We start from the raw sequence: 24,925 nt of genomic DNA, 5'->3' as shown, positions 1-24,925 counted from the left end.
TTTCTGCATATTCAGAATAAGCTGCAGTTTCCATGTTACACCTATCTTGTGTTTTTGTATTGTAAATTTTCTTCCAGTTTCAGATTTATACTTGATTTTTCACAGTATGTCTTGATGTAGGTAAACCTGTACTACAGGTGACTCTCAGATAACATTTTATGTTGCGCAAAAACATTTTGCCTCGCCTCTTGTGCTTGGACACTTGTATCTCAGTTGCTTTATAAACTCTTCAGAAAAGAGCTGCTTAGTAACCCTCAAAATGTAATTTGTAGCAATGTTTTAAATGGGTATTCAGGGCACTGTCCCTTGATTACTGTTCAGTTCTGTTTTCCTGACCATGAGTTTGAAACATTCTTCTTATAGACCCTTGTGGATTTGTTTCATGGGCCTGTAGGAAACTTGCTGTTAGAAAACAAAATGCTTTTAAAAAATAGTCGTCTTTATATTTTCCTGAAGATGGAAACCATTCTGCTGTTAAAAAATAAAAAAGTCCTTGAGAAGAAGCAGTATTAGTATTTAAAATAGCTTTTAACTAACTCAGTTTTGGTTTTCTTTCCACCACCCTTTGCATCCACATAGCAGTTGAGCTCAACTTAAAACTGGATACATTTTTTGTGTTGGCCAGTCACACCAGGTTTTTGTCCATGTTTTGTCATGTCTAGCAAATGGAGACCTCAGGGGATGGATGGGTAATTTAGTAAGTGCCCTTCTGTATTTATATGGGGACCCTTCTTGCCCATGTGAGGTGGGAATTCTGTGACTTAGATTGAAAGGAGCTTCAGGAGCCAATCTAGTCCAGCTGCCCTCCAGGTGTCCACACAGGAATATGGTTTGGTAATAGAAAATGCTGGGCATGTGGAAGTGTCAGGGAAGACAAGGTACTTCACTGCCTTCACAGTAGGCATTTCTATTTGTCTTGGGGCTTGGGGTCTTCTTCTGAGGACAGCTGTCTTGTCAGATGCTGTTGGTGCCATTTATGTCTTGCATTTTCGTAGTTGAAATGTCTTTCAGAATGTGAATGTGTGCACTTTTCTTTGCAGCTGCTCATACTATGGGCTGTCTAGCATAAAAATGCCTGGTTTGAGAGCAGGGAACAAACCCCTGTGGCTTGTTCTTCCCAAAGGAACATTCTCACAGCAAGGCTGGTACAATGCTGCCTGTCTTTCTGTTCATGTGCCTCTAGCATTCTTCATTAAATTTCAAGTATTAAAGGTTAAAAAAAAATAGATGTCACACACTCCTGAGCCTGGGAGCTGTGGTTTCAAGTTACTCAGACCAAGCAGAGCCTAAAAGCTACATTTGATCACCCTTGGGCACGTACTCTAGAGGCTGATTTGGTACTGGGAAGGTGGCACTTTCTATCCAGCTTCTGTTTATGTAGGTAGGGAACTTGAGTTAAAACTGTGTTTTCTGGGATATTACCATTCCATGAAATTTAGCACCAGGAAGAATATTGTGGTCTTCATGTACTTAACAAGTGGACAGGCTTTTCAGTCTCCTTCTCATTTAATTCCATTTCCATTGATAATTAGCGCTGTTATTTAAAGGAAAAAGATTCCACAATATTTTATTTGGTGTGCACTTTCAAGGTTACCTAAGTTTGTGGAGAAGTTTTGGCTGAATCTCAGCTTTGCTGTCGGGCTCATTGTGTCAGTAGTAGGTTCCTTTGTATTCAGCAGTGTGTAATTTTAATTTGTGATTAATTCAGGATAGAAGCTGATTTTCCTGTTTAATTCAGATCTAAACATGTAACTGGTCTGATTTCAGGGTGTGAGGTTGCCTTTGAAACCAAAGCAGAATGAATCCAGCCTTCAGCCGTCTTCCAAAAGAGCAAGGTAAGAACAGTCAATGCCTGTAGTCTTTAATTGATTGTTCCTCAGAAGTGTCAGCTGCCCATCCTGTGCCCTGCTCAGTGAAATAACTGTCAGTGGGTTTTGGATGTTGCCAGTTCCTCAGCTGGCAGGAATAAAACAATAGCTAAGAGAGTGATGTAGTAAGAGAGTTGGGAGAGTGCAGAAAGAGAATATGTTGTGTTCTCTCCATGGTGATCTTTTTTTTCAGAAAAAGTTATGCCTAATTCTCATTCATCTGGGTCATTCTATTGTTGAAACTTGCAAAAGTGTGCATGTCTAATTTCAAGATTACAGTTCTGCAGCCGTGGGCCCAAATGTCACATTCTGTATTTCCCATATTCTGTAGGATTGAAGACCTGCCGCCACCTACTAAGAAACTCACCCCTGAGCTGACACCAATGGTGTTCTTCACAGGATTTGAACCTATGCAAGTGCAACAGTACATTAAGGTGACTTTCAGGCTTATCTCTTTTGAACTACATTGAAACATCTGACAGTTTTTTAATGATGTTGAATTTTTGCTAAGACTTGATAAGCATGTACCTAGTGGATAAAAACCAGTACTTACAGGCCCTGAGGTTAGGATAGGTTTATATGAAATTAGTTTTATCTGGTAGCTGTTCTTCTTCAGTTAACTACTTTACACTACTGTGCTACTTGATTTTTCTTTCTGTAGGACTGCTTTAAAAAGCAAGAAAGCCCTTTCCAGATTTGTTTTTAAATCAGCATATTTTATGACCAAAATTAGGTAAGAAAAATAATGATGGTTGTTCTGGATAAAAGACCCAGTATTCTAGTGGGGTTGCTGTCTGTAGTGCCAAATGCTTCAAAGACAGCTGATGACAAAGCTTATGGCAGGTGTGAGAAAAGTTCTTATGGAGGTTTTGTTCTGTTCCCTCATAAAGCTGTACTGAAACTTAAATGTACATCATTTATAACATTCAGATAATGAGAAGTAAATGAGGCCTTATTTGAGTCTGCTACATTTCTTAGAAATACGCACTTTGATGTCCTCAAAAATACAAAATATTTTCTTTATTACACCTATACTTGTTTCTAAAGTGGTTCAGCTTCAGATTTTCTTTTTTTTTTTTTTTTTTTGCACTGTGTGTATTTGAAGCTTGATATTGAATATTTTGGGATCTAAAATGTTTTTCAGTGTATCTCATAAGGTTCCAGTATGAACTTCTCATTTTCTGTCCTGTTGGTACCAGGTTTATTATACAGAGACTCTGTTTTGGTAACAGCTATGTCTCACAAATTAAAACAATCAACTTCAGCCTCAAAGCTTCTGAAGTTGACTGTAAACCTGGCAGCACTGATGCTCTCAAAACTCTGCAGAGTTTGGATCCCTAACAGGAGCCTGATACTCCTCATCTTCTTGAGATGGAGGAGTAATCTTTGTGCCTGTATGGCCAAAGGGACACTTCCACATCAGAGTGGAAGTCTTGCAAGGTCTGCACTCAGGCAGAAGTGCTTGAGGTGAACATAGAAAAGCAGCCTTTGCCTTCAGAGGGGTACTATGTCCTGTTCACAGGGTGTTTATTACCAGGAAGTAAATAGCAGAGATGTGTCACTGAATAATATTTTTGTGGGTCTTTATGCAAACCACCAGAGCATGGTAGAGAAGAGCTAAAAGCACTGTCCCTGTCTGTCCTATGTGCTCATTGTTATCAGAGCAGTGGAGTGCACAGGGCTGCCAGAAACCTCTTAGGCCTTCTAACCTAACTAACCTTTAGGCCTTCTTGCTTTGGGACTCCCAAGCATTCATGCAATAAAAACTGTTAAATATTTATGCTTATAGATATTGGTATGGGTTTTATTTATTCGTGCAAAATGTTTGTCTTAATCAGAAATCCAGGGGGCATAGTTAATAAAGCTGTCCAAATATTTTTTCATCCATTAAATTTTTATGAGGGGGCACTCTTTATCTCTTAACACCTGTGGTAATCTGATGTGACTCACCAGCTCAATCATAATGACTGGCTTAATTGATAAGATAGCAGCTGTGAGGAGGTAGTTTGAGTTTGGTGGCTTAAACCAAGGAAAAGGGAGTAGTTGCTCAGTATCATCAAAAATGCATGTGGAATAATATGTGTTTTTCATGAGATGCTTTTCTCTTTAAAGAAAAGCCTATAAAAACTAAGTTTGTTGTAGCTATAGTGTGTACTGCACCTTCCCTAGAAAATAGGAAAATTGTTATAAATTCTTATTAGTGCTAACTTAAAATTTAATATCATGTTTCACTGAAAAAAAAAAAAATAGTTCTATCTCACAGGTAGTTCCTTGCTTAAAAAAAGCACAACCCAAAATCTAAAAACTGCAGATGCAGGAAATTGTTTTCAGTCTTGCCAGATGATATTTATGTCTGGAAATACCTAGATTTTCAGTGGCTGTAAATTCTGTCAAAATTAATCAACTTGAGTAGAGGAATCACTGTAACATAGAAATCTACATTTACTATTTCATTAGGAGCTTAGTTTTATTTGATGTGATGACACAATATTTAGCTTATTTTTTTCCTCCATTTTTTTAACAACAATTGCATTCTGGTTTGTGTTTTGTACAACTTTCAGAAACTGTATATCCTTGGAGGTGAGGTAGCAGACTCTGCCCAGAAATGTACCCACCTAATTGCCAGTAAAGTGACCCGAACTGTCAAGTTCCTGACAGCAATTTCTGTAGTCAAGCACATAGTAACTCCAGAGTGGTTAGAAGAGAGTTTCAAATGCCAGAAATTTGTTGGTAAGTTAAATTAGTATCATATCCTATAGTAAAATAAAGTTGCATTGACAAGCATGTTTAAATACAATTTGTTGTTTTGTCTTCTTTCAGTGTTTCTTACCAGTTTTCTAAAGAGTTCAGCTTTTGAAAGCAGAAATTTTAATTCTACAGCAAGTCTGGTTGTCATCGTTCACACTTTTTGAAGAGTAATTTGCAAAGTTTTTAAATAATGATATTAGCAGCTAGTTTGCATTCCACTTGTGTTAGAAGGTTGTCATAGTATGCTTAAGCAAAGCTGTCATAAGAATTGTGTTTGTTTTTTTTTCAATCAAGTTCTCTTTCAGCAGAAATATTTTGTTTCATTTAGTTTTCATTTGTTTTAATACAGTTTTTTCCCCTTAAATAAAAAAAAAACTCGTTTAAAAAGTTTGTGCTAGGGTCATTAAATGATTGGATATTGCTAAGTATTTTATTTCTTTCTTGGGTAGTCATTTTGTAGATTTTTACCTGTGGGTGCGTTAGTTTTTAATTCACCCTTTCTGAAAGGGTGATTATTTGGTTTAGAATTGTTTTTTGCATTTTATGTGATTGTAAGAAGAAAATGTATAACATTGCTGGCTAACCACTGTAAAGATTTGAATGTATGGATCATTAATTAATAAACCAGCAAATATTTCTAAAAATCTCAGGTAATTTCCTTATTTCAGCATCAGTGAACTGAGAAACTGATTAATTTGAAAACCCTTAGAAGATGAAAAAAAATAGAGGGATTTAAGATGACTATTGTGATCTAGTACTTGAAGTACTTTACTTATTGACTGAAATTAGGTTGATTTGTAGCTAATGGGCTGGTTTCCGTTTCATACCTGCTGAAATTATGGAAAATGTGGCAGTTGTTTACAAAAATTGTCTTAATTGTTTCTTTTGTCCCTTGGAAGAGTATTAACACTGTCCCTTGCAAGTTGTCAGAATTGTCCTTGGAAAGAGCAATTTGTTCTGTGTATAATTTTCTGGTTTTGGTTTTTGGACTTAGGGGTTTTGGATTAAATTGGATTTAGAAATGTGTTTGACATAGCTTTTGTGGAAAGATAAAGACTGAAATTCCATCCCTAATAAAAAAAGAAAAATTGGGTGAATAACAGGACAAGTGAAACAGATGGAAAGTTCTTTCTGTTAATGCTGTATGAGGAATTGAAGAGAGTTTCTTGGCTCCCATAGGTGGTCACAGTAATTTGAATTTAAACTTAATCCTTCTGGTTGATCATTCTCCTTTGCAGAGAATCAAAAAATAAAAATTTGCAAGTACCTCCAATAAGCTAGAAAAAGGCACTTGATAAGACAGTAATTGTTGTTAGGTATGCAAGTGTAAAACATAGTTTCATTCTCCAAGTGTTTGGTAGTCATCTCTGTAAGAAGCCTAATGAAGAGGGATATTTTAATCCTGTTAAATTCTAGAAGGTATCTGCCATTCAGAGCTACTCTGCCGCCAAGGTGTTCTGCTCAGATTCCCTCCTGGGCCATGGGGATGTCTGTGTTTTGTGTGCCACATAATCAGTCTTTCTTTTTCAGATGAGCAGAACTTCGTGCTCAGAGATGCTGAAGCTGAGGTTCTTTTCTGCTTTAGTTTAGAGGAGTCTCTAAAGAGAGCACAAGTAGCTCCACTGTTCAAGGTATGCAGTTTACCACAGCATTTAAATACTTGGGAGTTTTTCAACCTGATTTTTTCAGCACTGGGACCACAGGTTTATAGCTGAAAGCAGTAGAGCAAGCTGGCATATAGCATGAAACATTTACGATTTTATGCCTGTTTTCTGCCTAACATTGGGGTGGATATAAACCCTTTGAATGACTGGATCCTCTAGATGATAACCAAACAGTCTCAGTATATTTGTTCACTTCCAAAATTTAGAACATTGCTCTGTTACTTGTAAAAAGCGACTTATGGAAGGGACTTTCTTTTCTTTGTTTTCTCTTTTATTTTTTACACCAGCCTCATAGTCAGAGCACTTGCCCATAAAAATGGGAGTCTGAGAGTGAGTTTGCCCTTCAGCCTCAGGGAATTCTAGTGTCAATCTCCTTGGAGACTGCATTTCCACCCACTGTTTGCTAGCTGTTTACTAGGATGGTGCAAGTCTTTTTCATGCCTCTGGTTAAAATTACGTAACAGTGCAGAGAGGTATCTGGATATCTGAGTTGCTAAAGATTCTTCAGCCTAATTGAATTACAGACTGTTTATGGGGGTAAACCACCTAAAACAGTTATTTTTTCTACCTGTAATGAATAAGGATCTATGTCTTCTGTTATGTCTAAATGCTACATTTTGCTCTCAGTTTTGCAGATTAAATAGCAAGATGTTTTCTGGGTTTTTTTTTTCCTAGCTGATAAGCAGAGATAATCTACTTTGTGATTTGGTCACCAATCTCAGTCAAGTAGTAGAGTAATTTTTATCAGGAAGTAATAAATTGGGTGTTGATTAAAAGGTAAAAGTTCTTTTGTAACACTTAAGATGTCCCTGTGCTCAAAGAAGTGAGGAGCATTGTTCTTATGTGACTTACTAAGCTGCAGTTGTTACTTGACAGATGTGGAAATTGGCACCCCTGAACTGTTCAAATTCATCAAAATTGTGCATTTGCCCCTCCGGGGGAAACATCAGCAGTAATTAAGGACATCTCATCAACTGATGAATCTGTTCATAAGCCCAACCCCAGTTTACAAAGCCTGCCCTGCTGTATAAAAGAAGTGTCACGTGACATTAAAACTTCATGTGTTGCAGAAATCAGTTAACATAATAATGTTTTTTCTTGATCTTCCTTTTCTCTTTTTAGGGAAAATATTTTTACATTACACCTGGAATTTGTCCCAGTCTTTCCACCATGAAAGCTATTGTGGAGTGTGCAGGAGGAAAAGTATTATCTAAACAACCTTCTTTTCGAAAACTCATGGAGCATAAGCAGAATAAAGTGTGTTGAGTCTTGCTTTGTAAAATTTATTTATAATACTTTGCCATGTTCTTCTGAGCTAACCATTACTTTCTTTCCTTTAGAGTTTGCCAGAGATAATCTTGATTTCCTGTGAAAATGACCTTCATTTATGCCGAGAATATTTCGCACGAGGCATAGGTAGGTATAAGCTTTTGTTGTGATTGAACAGTATAACTATTACTATGATTTTTTTTCTATTTCCCAGTTATTATTATTATACAGATACAGAGATCTTTTGAAGCTTTCAGATACTAATAGAGGAATACATGGACGATCCTGCAAACTATGGAGAAATCCAAGCCAGCGGTTTGCTGGATACATCTAAGAGTTATTTTATAAGCAGAGCACCATAAATTTTTGAATTTAGCAACAACTGAAACATCAGTGTGTTACCAACATTATTCTCATCCTAATTTCAAATTACAGCCCTGTACCAGCTACTAAGAAGAAAATTAACTGAAGCCAGGGCACCATCTCAGTATTTATCAAGTGAGTTAGGGGTTTTCACTTCAGTTATTTTCACTTTAGTGTAGAGCCCCAAGAAGTGCTGTATTTAGTAACAGTGCCAGGAGCAGTGTCAGGTGTGAGACACCGGCAGAATGAGGCAGAATTTCTGTGTAGGGTGTGAACTGTATGAATTTTGATATTTCCAGATGTCCACAATGCTGAGTTTGTCCTGACTGGAGTGCTTACTCAAACACTGGATTATGAATCATATCCTTTTTGTGTAAAGACATTCTGCTGCTTAGGGGAGTATGGTTTACTAAAAGTTTTTATTAATTAGGAACTAGTTAATTGTAATTTTTTTAGGATATGTAATGTTTGCTTGGTAGGAGGGTAGTTTAACACCCAGGAAAGTAGCTTAAATTCAATATGGAATTACTTTTTGATGGGAAATACTTCAAAGGAGAAGGAAGGCATGGTGGTCACAAAGGAGTAGTAGATATTAGTAAATAGTAGAATAAATTAGTAGAATATTAGACAATGGCAAAATAACTTGCCACTAAGGGAAATATTTGACACAAGTTATTTTCAGATGAGGGAAGCAGCTTTTTCTGAAGACTGTAGGCCCTGTTTGATAAATGCAGTGGAGGGACCAGTAAGTCCTCTGTGTCTTTATGCATGTTTTTTATAGAATTTGTATTTTGCTGTCATTTCTTACAGTTGTTCTTCCTTAACGAGCTTACATATAAATTTACTTGATGGATAGTAAAATGCCTTACTGCTCTGGAATCCTTGGAGCATTATATCTAGCAGTTCAGCCATTGTACAAAGCAACTAGAACTTCCTGTGGATGCTGTTTTCCAGCTGTTTTCCTAGGGATGATGAGCAGTTTAAAGCAGGAAAGCAAAAATAAACTGCATCTTTTTTAGGATGTGTAATTTTATTATGCTGAAACATAATTTACTATGTTTTGTATTATACTACAGTTTTGAAAGAGCCCATTTTAGGTATCATGATGAGCCCATTTTTAAGCATTTTAAAATAAATTATGGTACTTCAGCCAAGAGTGTAATTTGGATGTAAAAATAGAAGGGCTTACTATCTATTAAATTATGGATGTCGAAGATGAAAATGTTTTGTACTTTATTTTTATTTCTTATACTCTATTTTCTTTTATATTGATATTTTGCCCACATTTGAAATAAATGTACTTTTAAATGTTTTACTCTATATTTTAGTGGTCGTTCATTTTTTTGAATACTGTGCAACAATGGCACTCTGGTAAGAGTAAATTACTCAAATCTTTTTCCAAGCAATGTGAAATTATTTTAAGCTTATTTTACTAGGTATGTTTTAATATATGAATCCCAGTGCTTTAAAGGGAAATAATTGTAAATGTATATATGTGTTTTTACTGAAGCAGAGAAGCAGCTTGAAGGAGAAACTATAACCCTGCATATTCCACTGTTGTGATAACTTTCTGTTTGTATAGTGAGTTTTACTAAATAAATATTTAAAAACCAGTCTCCTGAATCTATATTCAGTGGTATTTCCTAAAACACGCAGTTCTAATAAACTGATTTGACCATTTTTATCAGTTTAGATTCCAGCAGATGAAAAAGTGATCCTAAAGCATTCATTTTTTTTCTGATCATCAAGACAATTCAGCTCTGATGCTGTATAGGCAAGTGAGTATCTGCACTCCCCCATCAGGGAAATTATTGATTTCAAATCTCTTTTGTGCTGTGGCTTTAAGGGTAAATCCAGCTGGTGCTTGATTCACTGATTCTGTTGCCTTTCTCCCAGTGCCTTGGTTGAACAGAGTGTTTAAGTGAATGACAAATTGCTGCTGTAAGAACACAGTGATAGTAAATGTCAAGATGAGCGAGGTCCCACAGAGGTCACTGTGTGCCTGTTGCCTTTCATTGCTGGCTCTGGTTCCTCAGCTGTGTCCATGTCCTGACCTGCTCCTGTGCTTGGCTTTTCTTTTGGGAGCAATGAGGGTTACCTGAGGATCACAGGAATGGTAACATTTCTACCATTGTGACTTTTGTAAGGTGGCAAAGTGAGATAAATGAGAATGTTGCACTTTGGTCACCATGGTTTTGAGTGAATGAAAGGTTCAGAAGGTGTGGTGAGGATGGGAGGAAATAGTACTTTTTCACAAATGCTATTTACTTATGCCAGGGTTCTGTGTTTATTCTTAGTGTGATGTTCAGCTCCCTGAAGTGCAGCTTCCTTTTCATTATGAGACAGATGAAGGAAAAGTCTGTAATGTGGAGACCTAAGGTTGGAAATTGATGATATGATTTTGTGCTTTAACTTTAAAAATAGTTAAAAAAAGAAGGAGGGACTGCAGTGGGAGTTAACTGTTGGTAAGTTGTGGTACAAATTACTTAAATTGTTCAGATGTGTATCCTGGCAAGTCTGGTCTCCCTGTCAGTGGAGGGAGAGAAAATCTCTGAAACCTGACTTAAAGAGCACTGCAGAGACATCTCTCAACAGTTCAACAAAGTAGTTTAGTTATCTGAATCTTTCAGAACACAGAAAACAAATAAAGTTAATCCCACCCTAAAGAACATTGTACTACATTGCATGAGTACTATTTTTACTGAAGAAATAAATGCACCTTTTTCACACTTAAGAATGTAATACTGAAATGATCTAAATCTGTTAATCTCTTTGAATGAAGAGATTTTCTTCATTGTACTTGTTACCAAGTGGCAGGAGGATTTTGTGCCTTTTCCTTCCTAAAGGAAAAGTGCCTTTTCCTTTAAAACAATTATCAGCTGTTGCAGCTTTTGAATGCTTGGCAGTTTTGTGGTACACAGAACTTAACTTGAATGCATATTTTGTACCTGTCATACACTCAGCAAGTCTGCCTGCCTTCCAAGATGTGTTGTCCTCCCAAGTGTAAATGGTGCTTTCAGAGAGACACAGGTGTCAGGAGTCAGCCCAAGGCCGATGACATTGCCCCACTGGGTCCTGGGAGCTAAAGAGACCTGCTCCAGCAGCTCGGTGCAGATGGGAGGCAGGGGGAAAAGGGTTTGGATGTGTTGGCAGTTTGAGCCTCAGCAGTGTAGACAGCTCCACTCCATAATGCATTTATGCTCGTGAGGAGTTCTCAGCCTCTTGTAGGATTGGCTTCCTCCACGTTTTCTACAGTGAAGCAATGCTGAGGATGTGTAATACCTTTGCTGAGAGCTGTTAAGAGTTAAGATGTGAATGCAGTAGCATCTGCAAGGTAAATTTCCTTACAAAAACTATCCAAAATGCTGTCAGATACTGCATAGAGAAGCTTGAGGAAAACCAAATGTGATCATGGAACAAATGAACCCCATGGGAAACATGAGTGATAATGCATCTGTTTCATGATCAGTGAAGACAGTGTGTTTATTTAGCCAACATACAAGTATGACTGATTTGATTAACCTTTCAATTAGAGTGAAAAACACAACCTGCCAAGAAATAGTCTTTCAAGAACCACAGGAGCTGTCCAGAGCCAACTGGCTTGCACAGATGTTACTGTGTGTGATTAGTGACAGAGAAAGGGTTTTGATGGAGTATTCTGGTACAGCATTGCTGTTGGGATCATGCTTTTGCCTTAGTGGAAGGTTGTAATACACAGGTGTCCATTTGATCCTGTCCTCTGTATCAGGAAAAAAAAAAAAAAACCAAAACATTTTCATGTTGTTACAGAAGATCCATAATACAAGCTACGAAACTTGAGTTCTGTAGAACCTGTTCTGATGAAGTAGTTATTTAAAGGTAAATGTAGAACATGTCTAATAGCACAGACATTCCATCACGTAGGGCTATGCTGGAAGTCAAGCTCACATGGTCTCCGCTTGTTACTGTGCAGCTTTCTGTGCTGTGAGTCATCAAGTAGAATTGTGGAACTGATTTCCAGAAATACATCTGGAGTAGACCTCTGGGGGTTAAGTGCCCAGTATCTGGAAGGGTGGAGGTGCCACAACCTATGTGGGCATGTTGTTTCTGTATTTTACTACCCTCAAGGAAATAAATAAATCATCTTTGTGTTCAGTCAGAAAATCCATTGTTCCACAAGTGGTTGGTGATGCTCGTTTCATCCCCACACACCCTCCAGCAGAGTCTGGCTCTTACCTTCTGTTTGTGAAGCACAAGAAGCTCCTCCCAAGGGACAGGCATGGTTGAGAAGCTTCCTCAGTGGGATGGAGGAGCCTTCCCTGGAGGACTGAGCCCTCAGGAGATGAGCTCTTCGAAGGGAATTTTAACCTGCCTAGTGTGTATGCAGACAGGTGTGAAGAGTGAGGGATGCTTGGGAAAATCCTCCCACCTTCACCAAAAGGATCCATTTCTCTGATCCTTGAGCAGTGTTTTGTCAGAAAGAGACCAGGCTGGGTCTGCCAGGGAGGAAGCATCAGTAACAGGGAGCACTCCAGATCAGACAGCTTTGAGTGGGTTTGTCCTTGTAGCAAGCTATACCAAAAAGAAAAAAAACAGTATTTTAAGCTCAAGAGGCCAAATTTTATAAATATATCAACAAAAAGACTTCTAAATGAGGCAACTCTATCAAAGAGATGGAACAGAAGTTTCCCTCCCTGCTTTTTGTGTCTTCGTAGGACAGAACCTCACTTAATTCTGTTTAACTTGGAATGTTGTGGGCAATTACACAGCCCTTTCTGGTGACAGGAATTTTCTCCTTACAGATACTGCAAACATTTTAATAAGCAAATAGAAAACCTCACCATTTTCATGGCTTTTGGGATTTGATATTTAAACTTGATAAACTCACAGCTTTTTATTGACAATAGCTATGTCATACTTCTTGACTCTGTGAGAGAAGATAGAGAAATGTCTTTGTCAGAAAAAAAAATAACTCTTTGAACTGTGTTTGTGAAGGCTGGATTAACCCCTGGGGCCCTAAATAGTGGAGACCAGCAGCTTTCCAGAGGCCAGGCTGGAGCAGAGGGGAGGAAGAGGAGCTCAGTGGTAAGAGCAAGCAAAGTCAGTCAGCCTTACCCAGAGGAGCCCTCTGAAAAAAAAAAAATGTACTTCAAAATAATTTAGAATTTTCTATGTTCTGTTAAAGCAATAAAATATTTTCAAAGGAGAAAGAGAAGAGTGTGATTTTTCACATGACAATTGTGGCTTCCAGCCCAGCATGGAGAGAGGCAGACTGGAGCCACCAGGGCAGCCCAGAGAAATCTGAATTGCAGATAAGTCAGGAGGGGTTAAACAGTTCCTGAGCTCTGCCGGGGCCAGGAGCTGCAGGGCTGTGACAGATGTGACATAAACCAGCTTGGTTCTGCCTGCAGTGAGTTCTGCTGCTCACCTGGGACAGGAGCCCTTGGGTGCTGACTCGCCAGCCCTCACCCCTGGGTGTTGCTGTGGCTGCACAGATCCTGCAGGCAGATGCACTTTGTGGAGAGATCTGCAGATGGGACTGAAATGCACTGGAAGAAAAAGGGAGGCATCAAAACACAGGTACTCCTTCCTCTTGCAGCATCCTTTAGCTGAGGGGCTGCAGTTACAGCTCACAGCACCTCGCAGGAGCTGTGCTCCAGGTGCTGAAGTCACCTCCAGCAGCGTTTCAAACACAGCAAACCCAGCCAGAGACTGCCACCTCCCTGCCAAAACCACCTTGCCTCATGCAGTGGGTGTGTTGGTCAGTCCAGTGCTTCCTACTCTCACATTTCACACTGCTTTTGCCCCTTGCTCCTTTTCCCTCTTTGCCTGGAGAAGGCTGCAGTAGGTGTGGATTAAACTTTCCAGACTTTCTAGCTCCTGCTGGGCTCTAGACTCCTTTACCTGGCCTCCCCAGTTCCACCATCTTTCTGACAGAGTACCCAGCACAGTACAGAAACTATCCAGCATATTGAAAGTGCTGTTTAGGGCATTAAAAGCAATATATTTGGTGTCCTTGGCCTCTGAACAGTCTCTAACCCCTCCAGGCTGCAGCAGGAGCGGCAGCTCTCATTTCCATCTGTGGTCTTCATCTTGACTGTTCCTCACATTAACATGGGGTCACAGCAGGGCTCTGGAGTGGAAATTGAGCAGTTTGCTCGGGAGCAGATTCTCCACAGGTTCTTTGCAATGAGTATCTCAATATATTGGTTTTACAGAGCCTTTTCCTCTCGGTCACAGTGACTGACACAGCTTCATTTCCTCTCCTACCATCACAAGAGGTTTTGTATTGTGAATCACATTTCTACTTCCATGGAACAGACAATATAATAAAATCCAGTTATTAAAGAAGTATTTCTCTTCATCTTGGTAGAAGAAAAGAATATTTGTAAAATGCTTTACAAGGACAGAGAATGTATTCCTAGAAGAGATGATCAAAGTGGCCAAGCTCTGAGTAATGAGTGCACCTGGAGGAAAGGTTTTGTGATTGGAAACTCATCAGTTTTATCTGGTGACATCATCTGATGAAGTGACATCATCCCTCTCAGCACACACAGGGCGAGCTGGGGGCTGTGGGAAGCCCTGGGAGCATCAGTCACTCATCAGAAAACAGAGAGAGAACAAACCCTGCCTGGGGCTGGGGCTGCTGTGCCTCTCTCTGCAGATCATTTTGGATGATGAACTATTTACAGAGCCATTGTAAACTCCATTCTCACATGGATGTGAGACACAGGGGCTTTCTGGGAACCAAGAAAATGTTAAGAGCTAAATGAAATGCTGAACTCAATGGCAAGGGCAGGAAATGTGATGGGAGCTGAGCATCCTATGTAAGTGTTGTTCTGCTTGCTTTGAAAGATGCAGGGATAATAGCAAGCAAGAGTGGAAACTTCATGTTAGTGCCTCAGAACAATGAAAGAAAATGGACCCTGCCCAAAAAATGGGAGGCGTGTGTGTAATTTTGTAAGGATAGGAGCCTCTGGGAGCTGACAAATTAGTAAATTATTCCATTTAAATTGATGTATATTGCAATAAACTCAATTTTAATGAAACTAGTTTGGGGCTTTTTGACTAGGAAGGCAAAATGAATTATTAAACTATCAAATAATAAAGTAACTGATATTAAACTAATCGAGAAAATTAAATGGAAACAAAACCACTATAATCAGACATGTTGAGTGTGGGGAAACTGAAATGGGAATTCTCATTTCCAGTTTTGCAGCAGAAACACTTTGTAACTGCTGAAAAAGTTGTGCAGTTTATCCAAACTCAGAACAAAGGAGAGAAACTTTTGAAGTTTATCTTTTCCTCCAGCACCACAGTAGGCATAAGTGCTAATTTACCACCTCCTCCTTGTGCCACCTCTTAGCAACACCAGCACTTCAGGGTGGTTCAGTCATTTATTTAGCTGATCTAATTTATGTTATTAATTGTTTAACCTTCAGTTATACAGACCTCCAGAATTCATCACCCTCCCTCCACACACGAGCTGCAAACAGCCCTGGAGCCCTCACTGAGCACAGGTGAAGTTTCTGTCCTGAGCATCCTCTGAGAGGTAAGAAAAAAGAGGGGCAGAAGTGGAAGGAGAAGTATGTCCTTCAAAGGACTGTCAGGAAAATTACAGGTTTGATAGCACCATCCCATAAATTTTTTAAGCTCAGCATGGGAACTATAAAGGCAGAAATAGCTCTTTTTTTTTACCTATAAAGATTTAAATAAATTTCTTCTCCTTTGAGAAACGACCATACCAAACACCAGCTGGTACTGGGTTATATTTCATAGTGGAAAAAACACAATTCCTGGGCTTCTCTGCTTTTCTAATTTGGAAATGACAAAGGAGATTGAGGAAGCTGTTGCAGCCAGTGCCTCTTTGCTTTACCTTTTTCTGCACAAAGTCTGGTTTGCTTTGCTTTGGTGACTACAGCTCCCTGGAATTTTAGGAAAACAGTATTACACCTTTGTGCCCTATGGAGAGAATTTAATACATCAGCAAAAACTGAGTTGCTCTGTCTGGAGTTTGCCCTTTAGCTGCTGAATCCAGTGAAGAAAATCCAGGTAATGGATTTTCCCTGGCAAATAAAAACAAATGTTTAACGTGAAGCATAGGAGTAGCTGTACTGACCTCTCCTGATTATCACCAAATTTACACCCACCCCTAAAGCACCAGAGCTGAGGTTACCCAGACCAGACACAGCCTGAAAATGAGCAACCCAGGCAGAGCCACAGCCACCTGCTCCCAGGAGAACTGAGCATTTTGTGAATCATAGAATGGCTTGAGCTGGAAGGGACCAGGTTGCTCCAAACCTCATCCAACCTGAACACTCCCAAGGATGGGTCACAGGAGAACCCCAACAGGTCCAGTTCTTGTGCTGGGATGCAGCACTGCAGGTGGGACCTCAGGAGGACAGAGCAGAGAGGGACAATCCCCTCCCTCCACATGCTCCCCACGCTGCTGTGATGCAGCCCAGGATGTGATGAATTTCTGGGCACTTTACCAGGTCATGTCCAGTTTTTCATCCCCCTGTCCCCTGGTCCTTCTTGGCAGAGGTGCTCTCAGTCCCTTCACTGGTTCTGTGTTGGTTCTGGGGGTTTCCCTGGCTCAGGAGCAGGACCTTGCCCGTGGTGACTCCAGGAGCTGGAGGTGACAATGGCAGTGCCACCCAAAGCACAGTGAGCTGCAGGGCTGCCAGCTCTTGTGATCCACTCAGGGCAAAAGGAGAGCTGTGAAAGCTGCCCCGGTGTACTGAGCTGTCACACAGGGCAGTGAGCTCTTTATAACACACAGAACACAGGATCATGATGGTAATTGAGTACTTGAAAAAGCAAAAAATCCTGTTGTGCCTTGGGTATGGAATACCTAATGAAATCATGTTTATTGCTCGGCGCTAGGCTGCTAATTTGCTTTGATTTAGAATTTATAAAGATAATTGTGGATGTGTGCATCTGCGCAGGGGGCTGTGAAAAGCCTTTCCTCTCCATTTAATGAGCAGCACATTGACATGGACTGCCTTCATTTGACTTCCCTTTTCCAATATGATTGATTTTAGTCCCTTTGTTAGAGGAGATGGAGCCAGCTAAGACCATGTGCTCCCACCAGAGGTGTGGGAGATGGGGAGCTGAGGAGCAGCCTCCTCTCACGGATCTGTGGGATTCTCCTTGCCCTAGAGGAACCCTCAGGGTAAAATAAGGAGAGATGCTCACACTTTAGAGCTCTGATCTTAATATTCTTGGTGACACTTTGCACATATTCACCCCTGGTTTAGTGCTATTAAAAGTTGGAGTAATGTGGTGTCAGCAGTGACACCAAATGCTGAACTGGGATGATCTTTCTCCCCTCAACACAGATTGCTAAATCCACATGTAGAAATCCTAAAGCCACAAAATGGATTGAGAGGAGCCTGGCACTGGGCAAACAGGCTGAATCAGGACCTGGCAGGCAGCACCCTCCTCTGTTTGTGCACGAGAGCTGGATCTCATCCTGGTTTCTGCCCGTGATCAGTTGACTTTGAGGTGTCACACTGGGATGATGAGACTTCTCCTGGAGTGGCCAAAGACTTCAGGGATTTTAACAGTATTTCAAACAACCTGTCATTTGATGCCACTTTGGGAGAGTTGAAGGAGTTAATCACCATTTCCATGAGTGGAAAAGGATGACAAGAACTATCTCCAGAGAAAGCTTCCATCCCTGAAGGCCAGAAACACTGATTCCTCTCTCTGTGCAAGAAACATCAGAAAGAAGGAGATCTCTGAATTTTAATGCATGTTTCTGTATGTGATTAAACCCATGTGAGAAGATGGCAGCAGTGCCTGTATGGACCACTGAAAATTCATGTTGGCAGGGGAAGGAGAGGACAGACAAAGGTCACAGCTCCATTTTTAGCTATCCCCTCTCCCTGTAAGTGACATTTTGCCTAAGCTGGCCTGCTATCATTTCAGTGGTGTTGCCTGAGGGAATTCCTGGTGCTGGGTGGTTCCTTGTCCCAGGAGCAGCCTGGGCAGGGTGTGAAGGCAGGGCTGCAGCTGCCAGCCCCAAGGATGCTGCTGCAATGCAGACAGGGATGCAGGGAGCAGCCCCCAGGGCAGGCAGACTGCCACATCTTTGGGGTATGAAGTTTTTTCCTTTATCTTCTTCACCTGTTCAAGAGCAGGAAAGAAAAGCACCATTAAAGTGTCTGCCCTCCCCACATGACAGCTCTGAGCTTAGCTTGTGTCAGGCAGTTTTGTCTGACACTTGTAAAAGATGAGCAGATACAACTGTGCCCTCCAAACCTGGAGAAGGAACAGGGAAACTCCCCTGTTCATCTGCAGGGAATGTGCATTTGAAGGGATGCCTGATGCCAGCCCAGACAAAACATCTGCAGCCAGAGAGGGATGTCCCCACAAGGCCAAGCAGCAAAACTATTTCACCATCCATAGGGACCATGTCAGAATCTGAGAATCTCTTCTGCCACTTGTTCAATCCCTGACTTGCAGCAGTACTTTCCCCTTGAAACTCCATTTCTCATGTTCAGCAGCAAAGCAGGATTTCCTAAGCCCTTACAAGAGCTCTTCTCCTCTGTATGTTTTGCACAGGAATTAGAGCACATGAAGAGATTTCTTGTGTGATGAGAGGATGTTTTGCATACATCCCTTCAGAGAGCTATTGCTGCACCTCTGGGGAGCCCGAATACTAGATCTAATAATACACCTTAATTAAAATAAATAGTGCTCCTAATTATGTCTTGTCACACAGTTTGTACCCTATGATTTCTCAGTGTGATGCAGCTATGAATAAAACATTAAAAACATATTCATATGTAGTTTTACCCATACAAATGTACTGCTCATGGGCTTCTCAGAGTGCTCTTAGTCTTTTATGAAGATGCTGCAGGTCACATCATGGTTTCCTTAAAATGTGTTTTCATAACTTTAAGGAGCTCTGATTCAAGAAGTGATTTTGTAGCTGTGAGGATGCTGAGAGCCACAAGAACAGTGTCTCCTAACAAAATATATCCATGAAGTGAAAATGGGAGGGAAGAAAATGAAAAGGGAGTTGCAATTTATAGCTAATGCCATGAATTAGGCCCTACTCAAACAACAGGATCAACTTTTACAAGAATGAGCATCACAACGAAGGAATCATTCCAGGACTGGTGGAAATAGCTGCCACTTGTGGCTTCAGAAAGTTGTGGATTCATCCTGCTTGGGATGAAAAGCATCACTTCACATCCAGAGTCTCTAAGTGATCCCTGCACTTCTGAGGGACAGCAGCACCTGGGTCACTGCAATGGTTTGCTTTTAATTGGGGTTCAGAGAGAGTCTGGGTTCCATAAAATTTCTGGCTATCTGAATCCAGGCTCATCTGACTTCTTCATATGAAAATAAATTAAAAAGCTGATTGTACACATTCAACCTAAAATACAAAATGAAAAATATTGTCTGCAAGTATCTTGTCCCTTATTAGTCCTCCTGTTGGTAGAGAAGAGGGAGTCTTCAGTTTTCAGAGTCATCCAGAACTGTTTTTATTAACTAAAGCAGTTGTTTAGCACCCAAAGTACAGCTGTAATACTGGGTGTGGTGCAGGTGGGATCAGCCTGAGGAGCCAGGAAATGCACAGAGGCTCCAAAATCAGCACTGCTCAGGCAAAGGGAGCTGGGTTTAAAAGTGACTCCAGCTCAAACCTGCCTCTTGGGAAGAGAGGTGACAGAAAAAGCCAGGCGGTGACGGGGCCTGGCCGGTGCTGGGACACCGGGAGGGACACGGCAGGTCCTGGAGCTGCCGCCGTGCCCACGGCCGTGTTTGTGTCTCTGTGTCTGTCCATGTCTGTGTCTCTGTCCATGTCCATGTCCGTGTCTCTGTCCATGTCCATGTCTGTCTCTCTGTCCCTGTCCATGTCTGTGTCTCTGTCCCTGTCCATGTCTGTCTCTCTGTCCGTGTCCATGTCTCTGTTCCTGTCAATGTCTATGTCCATGTCTCTGTCTGGGTCCATGTTTCTGGCTGTGTCTCTGTCCCTGTCCATGTCTGTGTCTGCGTCCATTTCTCTGTCCGTGTCCATCTTTCTGTCCATGTCCATGTCTCTGTCCCTGTCCATGTCTGTGTCCCTGTCCATCTCTTTCCATGTCCATCTCTCTGTCCGTGTCCATCTCTCTATCCGTGTCCATCTCTCTGTCCATGTCCATCTCTCTGTCCGTGTCCATCTCTCTATCCATGTCCATCTCTCTGTCCATGTCCATCTCTCTGTCCATGTCCATCTCTGTCCGTGTCCATCTCTCTATCCATGTCCATCTCTCTGTCCATGTCCGTCTCTGTCCATGTCCATCTCTCTATCCATGTCCATCTCTCTGTCCATGTCCATCTCTGTCCATGTCCATCTCTCTGTCCATGTCCGTCTCTCTGTCCGTGTCCATCTCTCTGTCCGTGTCCATCTCTCTGTCCGTGTCCGTCTCTCTGTCCATGTCCATCTCTGTCCATGTCCATCTCTGTCCATGTCCATCTCTCTGTCCATGTCCATCTCTCTGTCCATGTCCATCTCTCTGTCCGTGTCCGTCTCTCTGTCCGTGTCCATCTGTCTGTCCGTGTCCATCTGCTGTCCGTGTCCATCTCTCTGTCCGTGTCCATCTCTCTGTCCGTGTCCATCTCTCTGTCCGTGTCCATCTCTGTCCATGTCCATCTCTGTCCGTGTCCATCTCTCTGTCCATGTCCATCTCTCTGTCCGTGTCCATCTCTCTGTCCGTGCCGCTCCCCGCTCTCAGCGCGGCCTCTGGCGCCCTCTGCCGGCCATCCCGCGCCCTGCGCTTCCCGGGATGCCCGCTCTGTCCGGGCCGGCTCCTCCCGGAGAATCCCCCGGAATTCCCGGGATCCCCCGCTCCCACCCCCGGGATTCCCGGAATCCCCCGCTCCCACCCCCCGGGATCCCGATTCCCACCCCCCGGGATCCCGATTCCCACCCCCGGTATCCCCGATTCCCACCCCCGGGATCCCCGATTCCCACCCCCGGGATCCCCGATTCCCACCCCCGGGATCCCGATTCCCACCCCCGGGATCCCCCGCTCCCACCCCCGGGATCCCCGATTCCCACCCCCGGGATCCCGATTCCCACCCCCGGGATCCCGATTCCCACCCCCGGGATCCCCCGCTCCCACCCCCGGGATCCCCGATTCCCACCCCCGGGATCCCGATTCCCACCCCCGGGATCCCGATTCCCACCCCCGGTATCCCCGGCTCCCACCCCCGGGATCCCGATTCCCACCCCCGGTATCCCCGGCTCCCACCCCCGGGATCCCGATTCCCAACCCCGGAATCCCCCGCTCCCACCCCCGGGATCCCGGCCCCGCTCCCACCGCCGCTCAGCCGTGTCCCTCAGCTCCACATCTCCACGCCTCTGAAACACCGCCAGGGATGGTGACTCCACCGCTGTTCCAGTCCCCGGCAGCCCTTTTGGCGAAGGAATCTTTCCTCATGTACAATCCAAACTCCCCTTGGCACAGCTTGAGGCCATTTTGTGGTGTCTGTGTCTTGCTGCTTGGCAGAAGAGACTGATCCCTGCCTGGCTACAACCTCCTTTCCGTGGCTGTAGAAAGAAAGAAGGTTCCCCTGAGCTCCTTTTCTCCAAGCGGACACCCCCAGCTCCCTCAGCCTCTCCCCATAAGTTTTGTGCTTCAGCCCTTTCACCAAGGAGTTTCTTGTAGTGAGGGCCCAAATCTGAACCCAGAATTTGACATGTGGTCTCACCAGCGGTGAATACTGGGAGTATGAGCACTGCCCTGGTCCTGCTGGTCACACTGTCATTAATACAAACGAGGATGCTCGATTTTTCCCCTTTTAAATATAAGGAAAAATATTATTTCCCTGCCCCAATGCTGCCACAGCTTTCAGGTGTTTATTTCCAGGGATTTACTTTCCAAGAGAGAGCTGGGATATGGAGCTGCCACCCTTGGGCACCTCATCCTCACTTTGTTCACCCCAAGGCAACTCAGGCAGTGTGAGGCGTTTCTCTGTCATCAACCACAACAGCCCAGGACTGTTTTAAGGTGCAAAAAAAGGCACCTGCTGCTGCCTCCACCCACAGATGTTGTTCCCAGTTACAATTTGGTTGGGGAGCACTTGGAGAAGCAGATGGGTTTGGGGAGAGGGTCCCCACTGAGCTCCTGAGCCCTGAGTTCAGGTGGCTGAGCTGATTTCTGAGAGCTGCTGCTGAGGGTGTGAGTGTGGGATCCAACCCATCCCCACCCTGCACATCCCTGCTCACCCCTCAGCCCTGCCTCTCCCTACCATGTCAGCTGTGGCACTGAATTTGGGGCTTTTATGCTCATTCTGGCCTTACCCTGACTGTGCAGATTCAGTGTCAGGCCCCAGAATTTGGGGGGAGTTTATGAACCAAAGCAGCAATGTCAGGCCTACACCAATGGGAATTTGTGTCCATGAATTTGATTTATTCCTCTGACTTTCCCCCTCCTACTTAAAACTGCAGTGATGGTGTTGAGCCAGGTAAAAGCTGATCTCATCTCATCCCATCCCATCTCTCTCCAGGAGAAAGAAATGGATTCTAGAACAGCAGAACAAACACCACTGCCTTTCAGGGCACTTCCCCCCATGCGACCTCACAGATATGCAGGAGTGCCACTGACTTTCCATGAGGATATTTAAGGTTATGATTCAATGCAGGCACCTGTTTTCACTCAAAGCTCAGTAATTTTAGGCCTGTTATCTCTGCTAACACTGAGCAGTGGATAGGGGCTTTTGAGGCTTGAAGAGGGAGGACAGGCAGGAAAATTAGCACCTGCACCTGCAGAGAGCATTGCATAAGATATAGCCTAACTAAAATTAACTAGAATTGTAACACCACCCTGTTCTGGTGTCCCTCTCATGGGATACCTTCCAGTTTTCTCTTTTATCTTTAGAGGAATAGGTGCCTTTTTTTTTTTTTTTTTTTTTTCTGTTTCTGTGGCTGAGCTGACCTGTAACCTGTTTGTTTGACTGTCCGTGTGGTGGTGGGAGTTACAGAGCAGCCAGTGATTCTGGGTTTAAAGAGTGGCTTTCTGACCTAATCTAAAGTATGATTTTAATCAAGAATCCAAGCACATTTGAAAATTAAGGGATGGAGTTAAGTAGGGAGGTTCATCCCTTTCGGAATCTCTGGTATTTAGATGATCCCAAGATTGTAGAAAGTCTCTGTCTTTCTGCCCCGTTGCCAAAGAAGAAGCCATAATTCGTCTGTGCTGGTTTCCAGGTTGTTTATTCTGTTTATCTCTAACATGTTCTGCTGCCCTGCTGCAGCTCTGTCCTGCAGGGCAGCGTGTGGGGCTCTGCCCTCAGTGGGATGTTACAAACATTAAATACCAGAAACTACCTGTGCTGGATTTACAATAATGTGCCAATATCTGTCACCTATGTTGAACAGTGTGTTCCCAGCCTGAACCAACAGAAAAATGCCAACACCACAGTGAAACATGGAGGGCATGAAGAAGGAGAAAAAGGACAAGACACACCCAATTTCCTCCATCTTGTCCCCTTTGGACCCCTAATCTAGAAACCTAAAATTTTACTTTTGCACCCGTGCCACACTTAATTATTACTTATATCAAACACTCAGGGCCTGTAATTCATCCTGTAAGATTGAAAACTCTTTTCCATGGACAGAGATCACAGACAGTGTCTCTGGGGGCTCTGTCCAGGGGTGTTCCTGACCCCTGCCAGGGTCCCAGGCCTGCCAGGACAGCCAGAGGGATGCCCTGCGTTCCCAGACATCCCCAGAACGGGAGGAGAGGGAAGGAGCGGAATGGAGCAGTGGAAGGTGAGAAGAAGGTGAAGAACTCTCCCCTGCAATCCCCGCTGGAGCTCCATGGAGATGGGCAGCTTGGCCTGCACAGGGATGGAGCAGAGCACTCCCTCCCCCAGTTCAGTGGCTGTGCAGACGTTCAGTGCCCAGGATCTGCATCCCTGCTTTGCTTTTCCCAGCTCTGATGAGATCCCCCCTCCATCCCCGGTCCCCCGGGTACCGAGCAGGGGAGGAGGTCGGAGCCTGGCTGCCAGCAGCAGCGGTGACCGTCCCGGAGCCCTCCCTGTGTCCCAGCCCGGTGTCCCACAGCTCTCTCAGCAGATTCCCACTAGATGGAGCGATGGCTGAGCCGCAGCAAACCCGGGGAAAGGCTTGGAAGTGGTTTCACAGCGGGGGAAACAGCCACTGAACATAAAAGGTTTTATTTTCCTGAGATTTCTTTAGCAACGGAAAGTTTCCCAGCTGAGCTATGTGAGGAAGAGCTCTGCTTCACGACGTGGAAATTCAGTTTTCTTCCTGTAACCTGGACTGAAGTGTCCTCCTGGCAGCTCCTGCTGAGGGAGGAGCAGCCATGGGCACTGCTGGTCCTCTGTCACAGGACTGTGACATCCCTGTACAGCATCCCCGAGCCTGCTCATTGTCCCAGAGACAATGTCCAGTGTTCCTCCATCCTAACACACTGCTCCTGTGCCCATCCTCGCAGCCCTGCAGCACCTCCCTGGGCCTGGCCTGACTTTTGGCACCTGGATCTTCACCAGAGCTTCCCCCACCAGCTGGGAGCTCCCTTCAGCTCCAGTGGGCTCCCCCAAATTGCAGCATGAACGGATTTCACCCTCTGGCACCCCGAGAAAGCCACGTGGCACATGGGGAACCTGGACCTCAGGTGCCCAAATGCTGCTCCTCCTTGAGCCCACAGCAGTGTGGGGTGTGTGGCAGTGCCCAAAGCTCCTGGCCACAGCCACAGCCGTGGCAGAGCAGGAATGCCATGGGCTGGTGCTTTCCTTGGTCAGTCATGTCCTCCTTTCCCAGCCTGGCTGCCACTGAAGGTGGCCCTGAGAGAGCAGGGCCACCCCTGGCTCTGTCCTGCATGGCCCCGCTGCTGGGCTCTGTCCTCTCCCCTCTTTTCCCTTTTGGGATGCCCAATTCCAGCAGCTCTGGAGGAGGCTGCCCCGTGCTGGCTGCGCTCTGGGGACACCCCACTGCACCTCCTGGCCTGGCTGCTTTTGGGTGGTGCTCTGAAGTCCTGCCACCTCCACGCTCCCGGGCATCCTGGGGTGCAG

At 43.6% G+C, this 24,925-nt stretch overlaps 1 protein-coding gene across 2 annotated transcripts in view; it reads left to right on the top strand.

The window, feature by feature from the left end:
- The window catches only part of PAXIP1 (PAX interacting protein 1), a 30,810-nt gene extending 21,285 nt beyond the window's left edge, over nucleotides 1-9,525 (top strand). For both annotated transcript variants that reach the window (XM_072925313.1, XM_072925311.1), the window contains exons 14-21: nucleotides 1,768-1,835; nucleotides 2,200-2,302; nucleotides 4,430-4,598; nucleotides 6,147-6,247; nucleotides 7,403-7,537; nucleotides 7,621-7,696; nucleotides 8,212-8,276; nucleotides 8,750-9,525. In XM_072925313.1, coding sequence (XP_072781414.1) covers nucleotides 1,768-1,835; nucleotides 2,200-2,302; nucleotides 4,430-4,598; nucleotides 6,147-6,247; nucleotides 7,403-7,537; nucleotides 7,621-7,696; nucleotides 8,212-8,276; nucleotides 8,750-8,761 — 729 coding nt within the window. In that variant the 3' untranslated portion in view covers nucleotides 8,762-9,525. The remainder of the gene's footprint in view (nucleotides 1-1,767; nucleotides 1,836-2,199; nucleotides 2,303-4,429; nucleotides 4,599-6,146; nucleotides 6,248-7,402; nucleotides 7,538-7,620; nucleotides 7,697-8,211; nucleotides 8,277-8,749) is intronic.
- The last annotated feature ends 15,400 nt before the right edge of the window (nucleotides 9,526-24,925 follow it).

This window comes from Taeniopygia guttata, chromosome 2, assembly GCF_048771995.1.
Source record: "Taeniopygia guttata chromosome 2, bTaeGut7.mat, whole genome shotgun sequence".
NCBI lineage: Eukaryota > Metazoa > Chordata > Aves > Passeriformes > Estrildidae > Taeniopygia > Taeniopygia guttata.
This window is presented reverse-complemented; position numbering and strand designations above follow the sequence as displayed.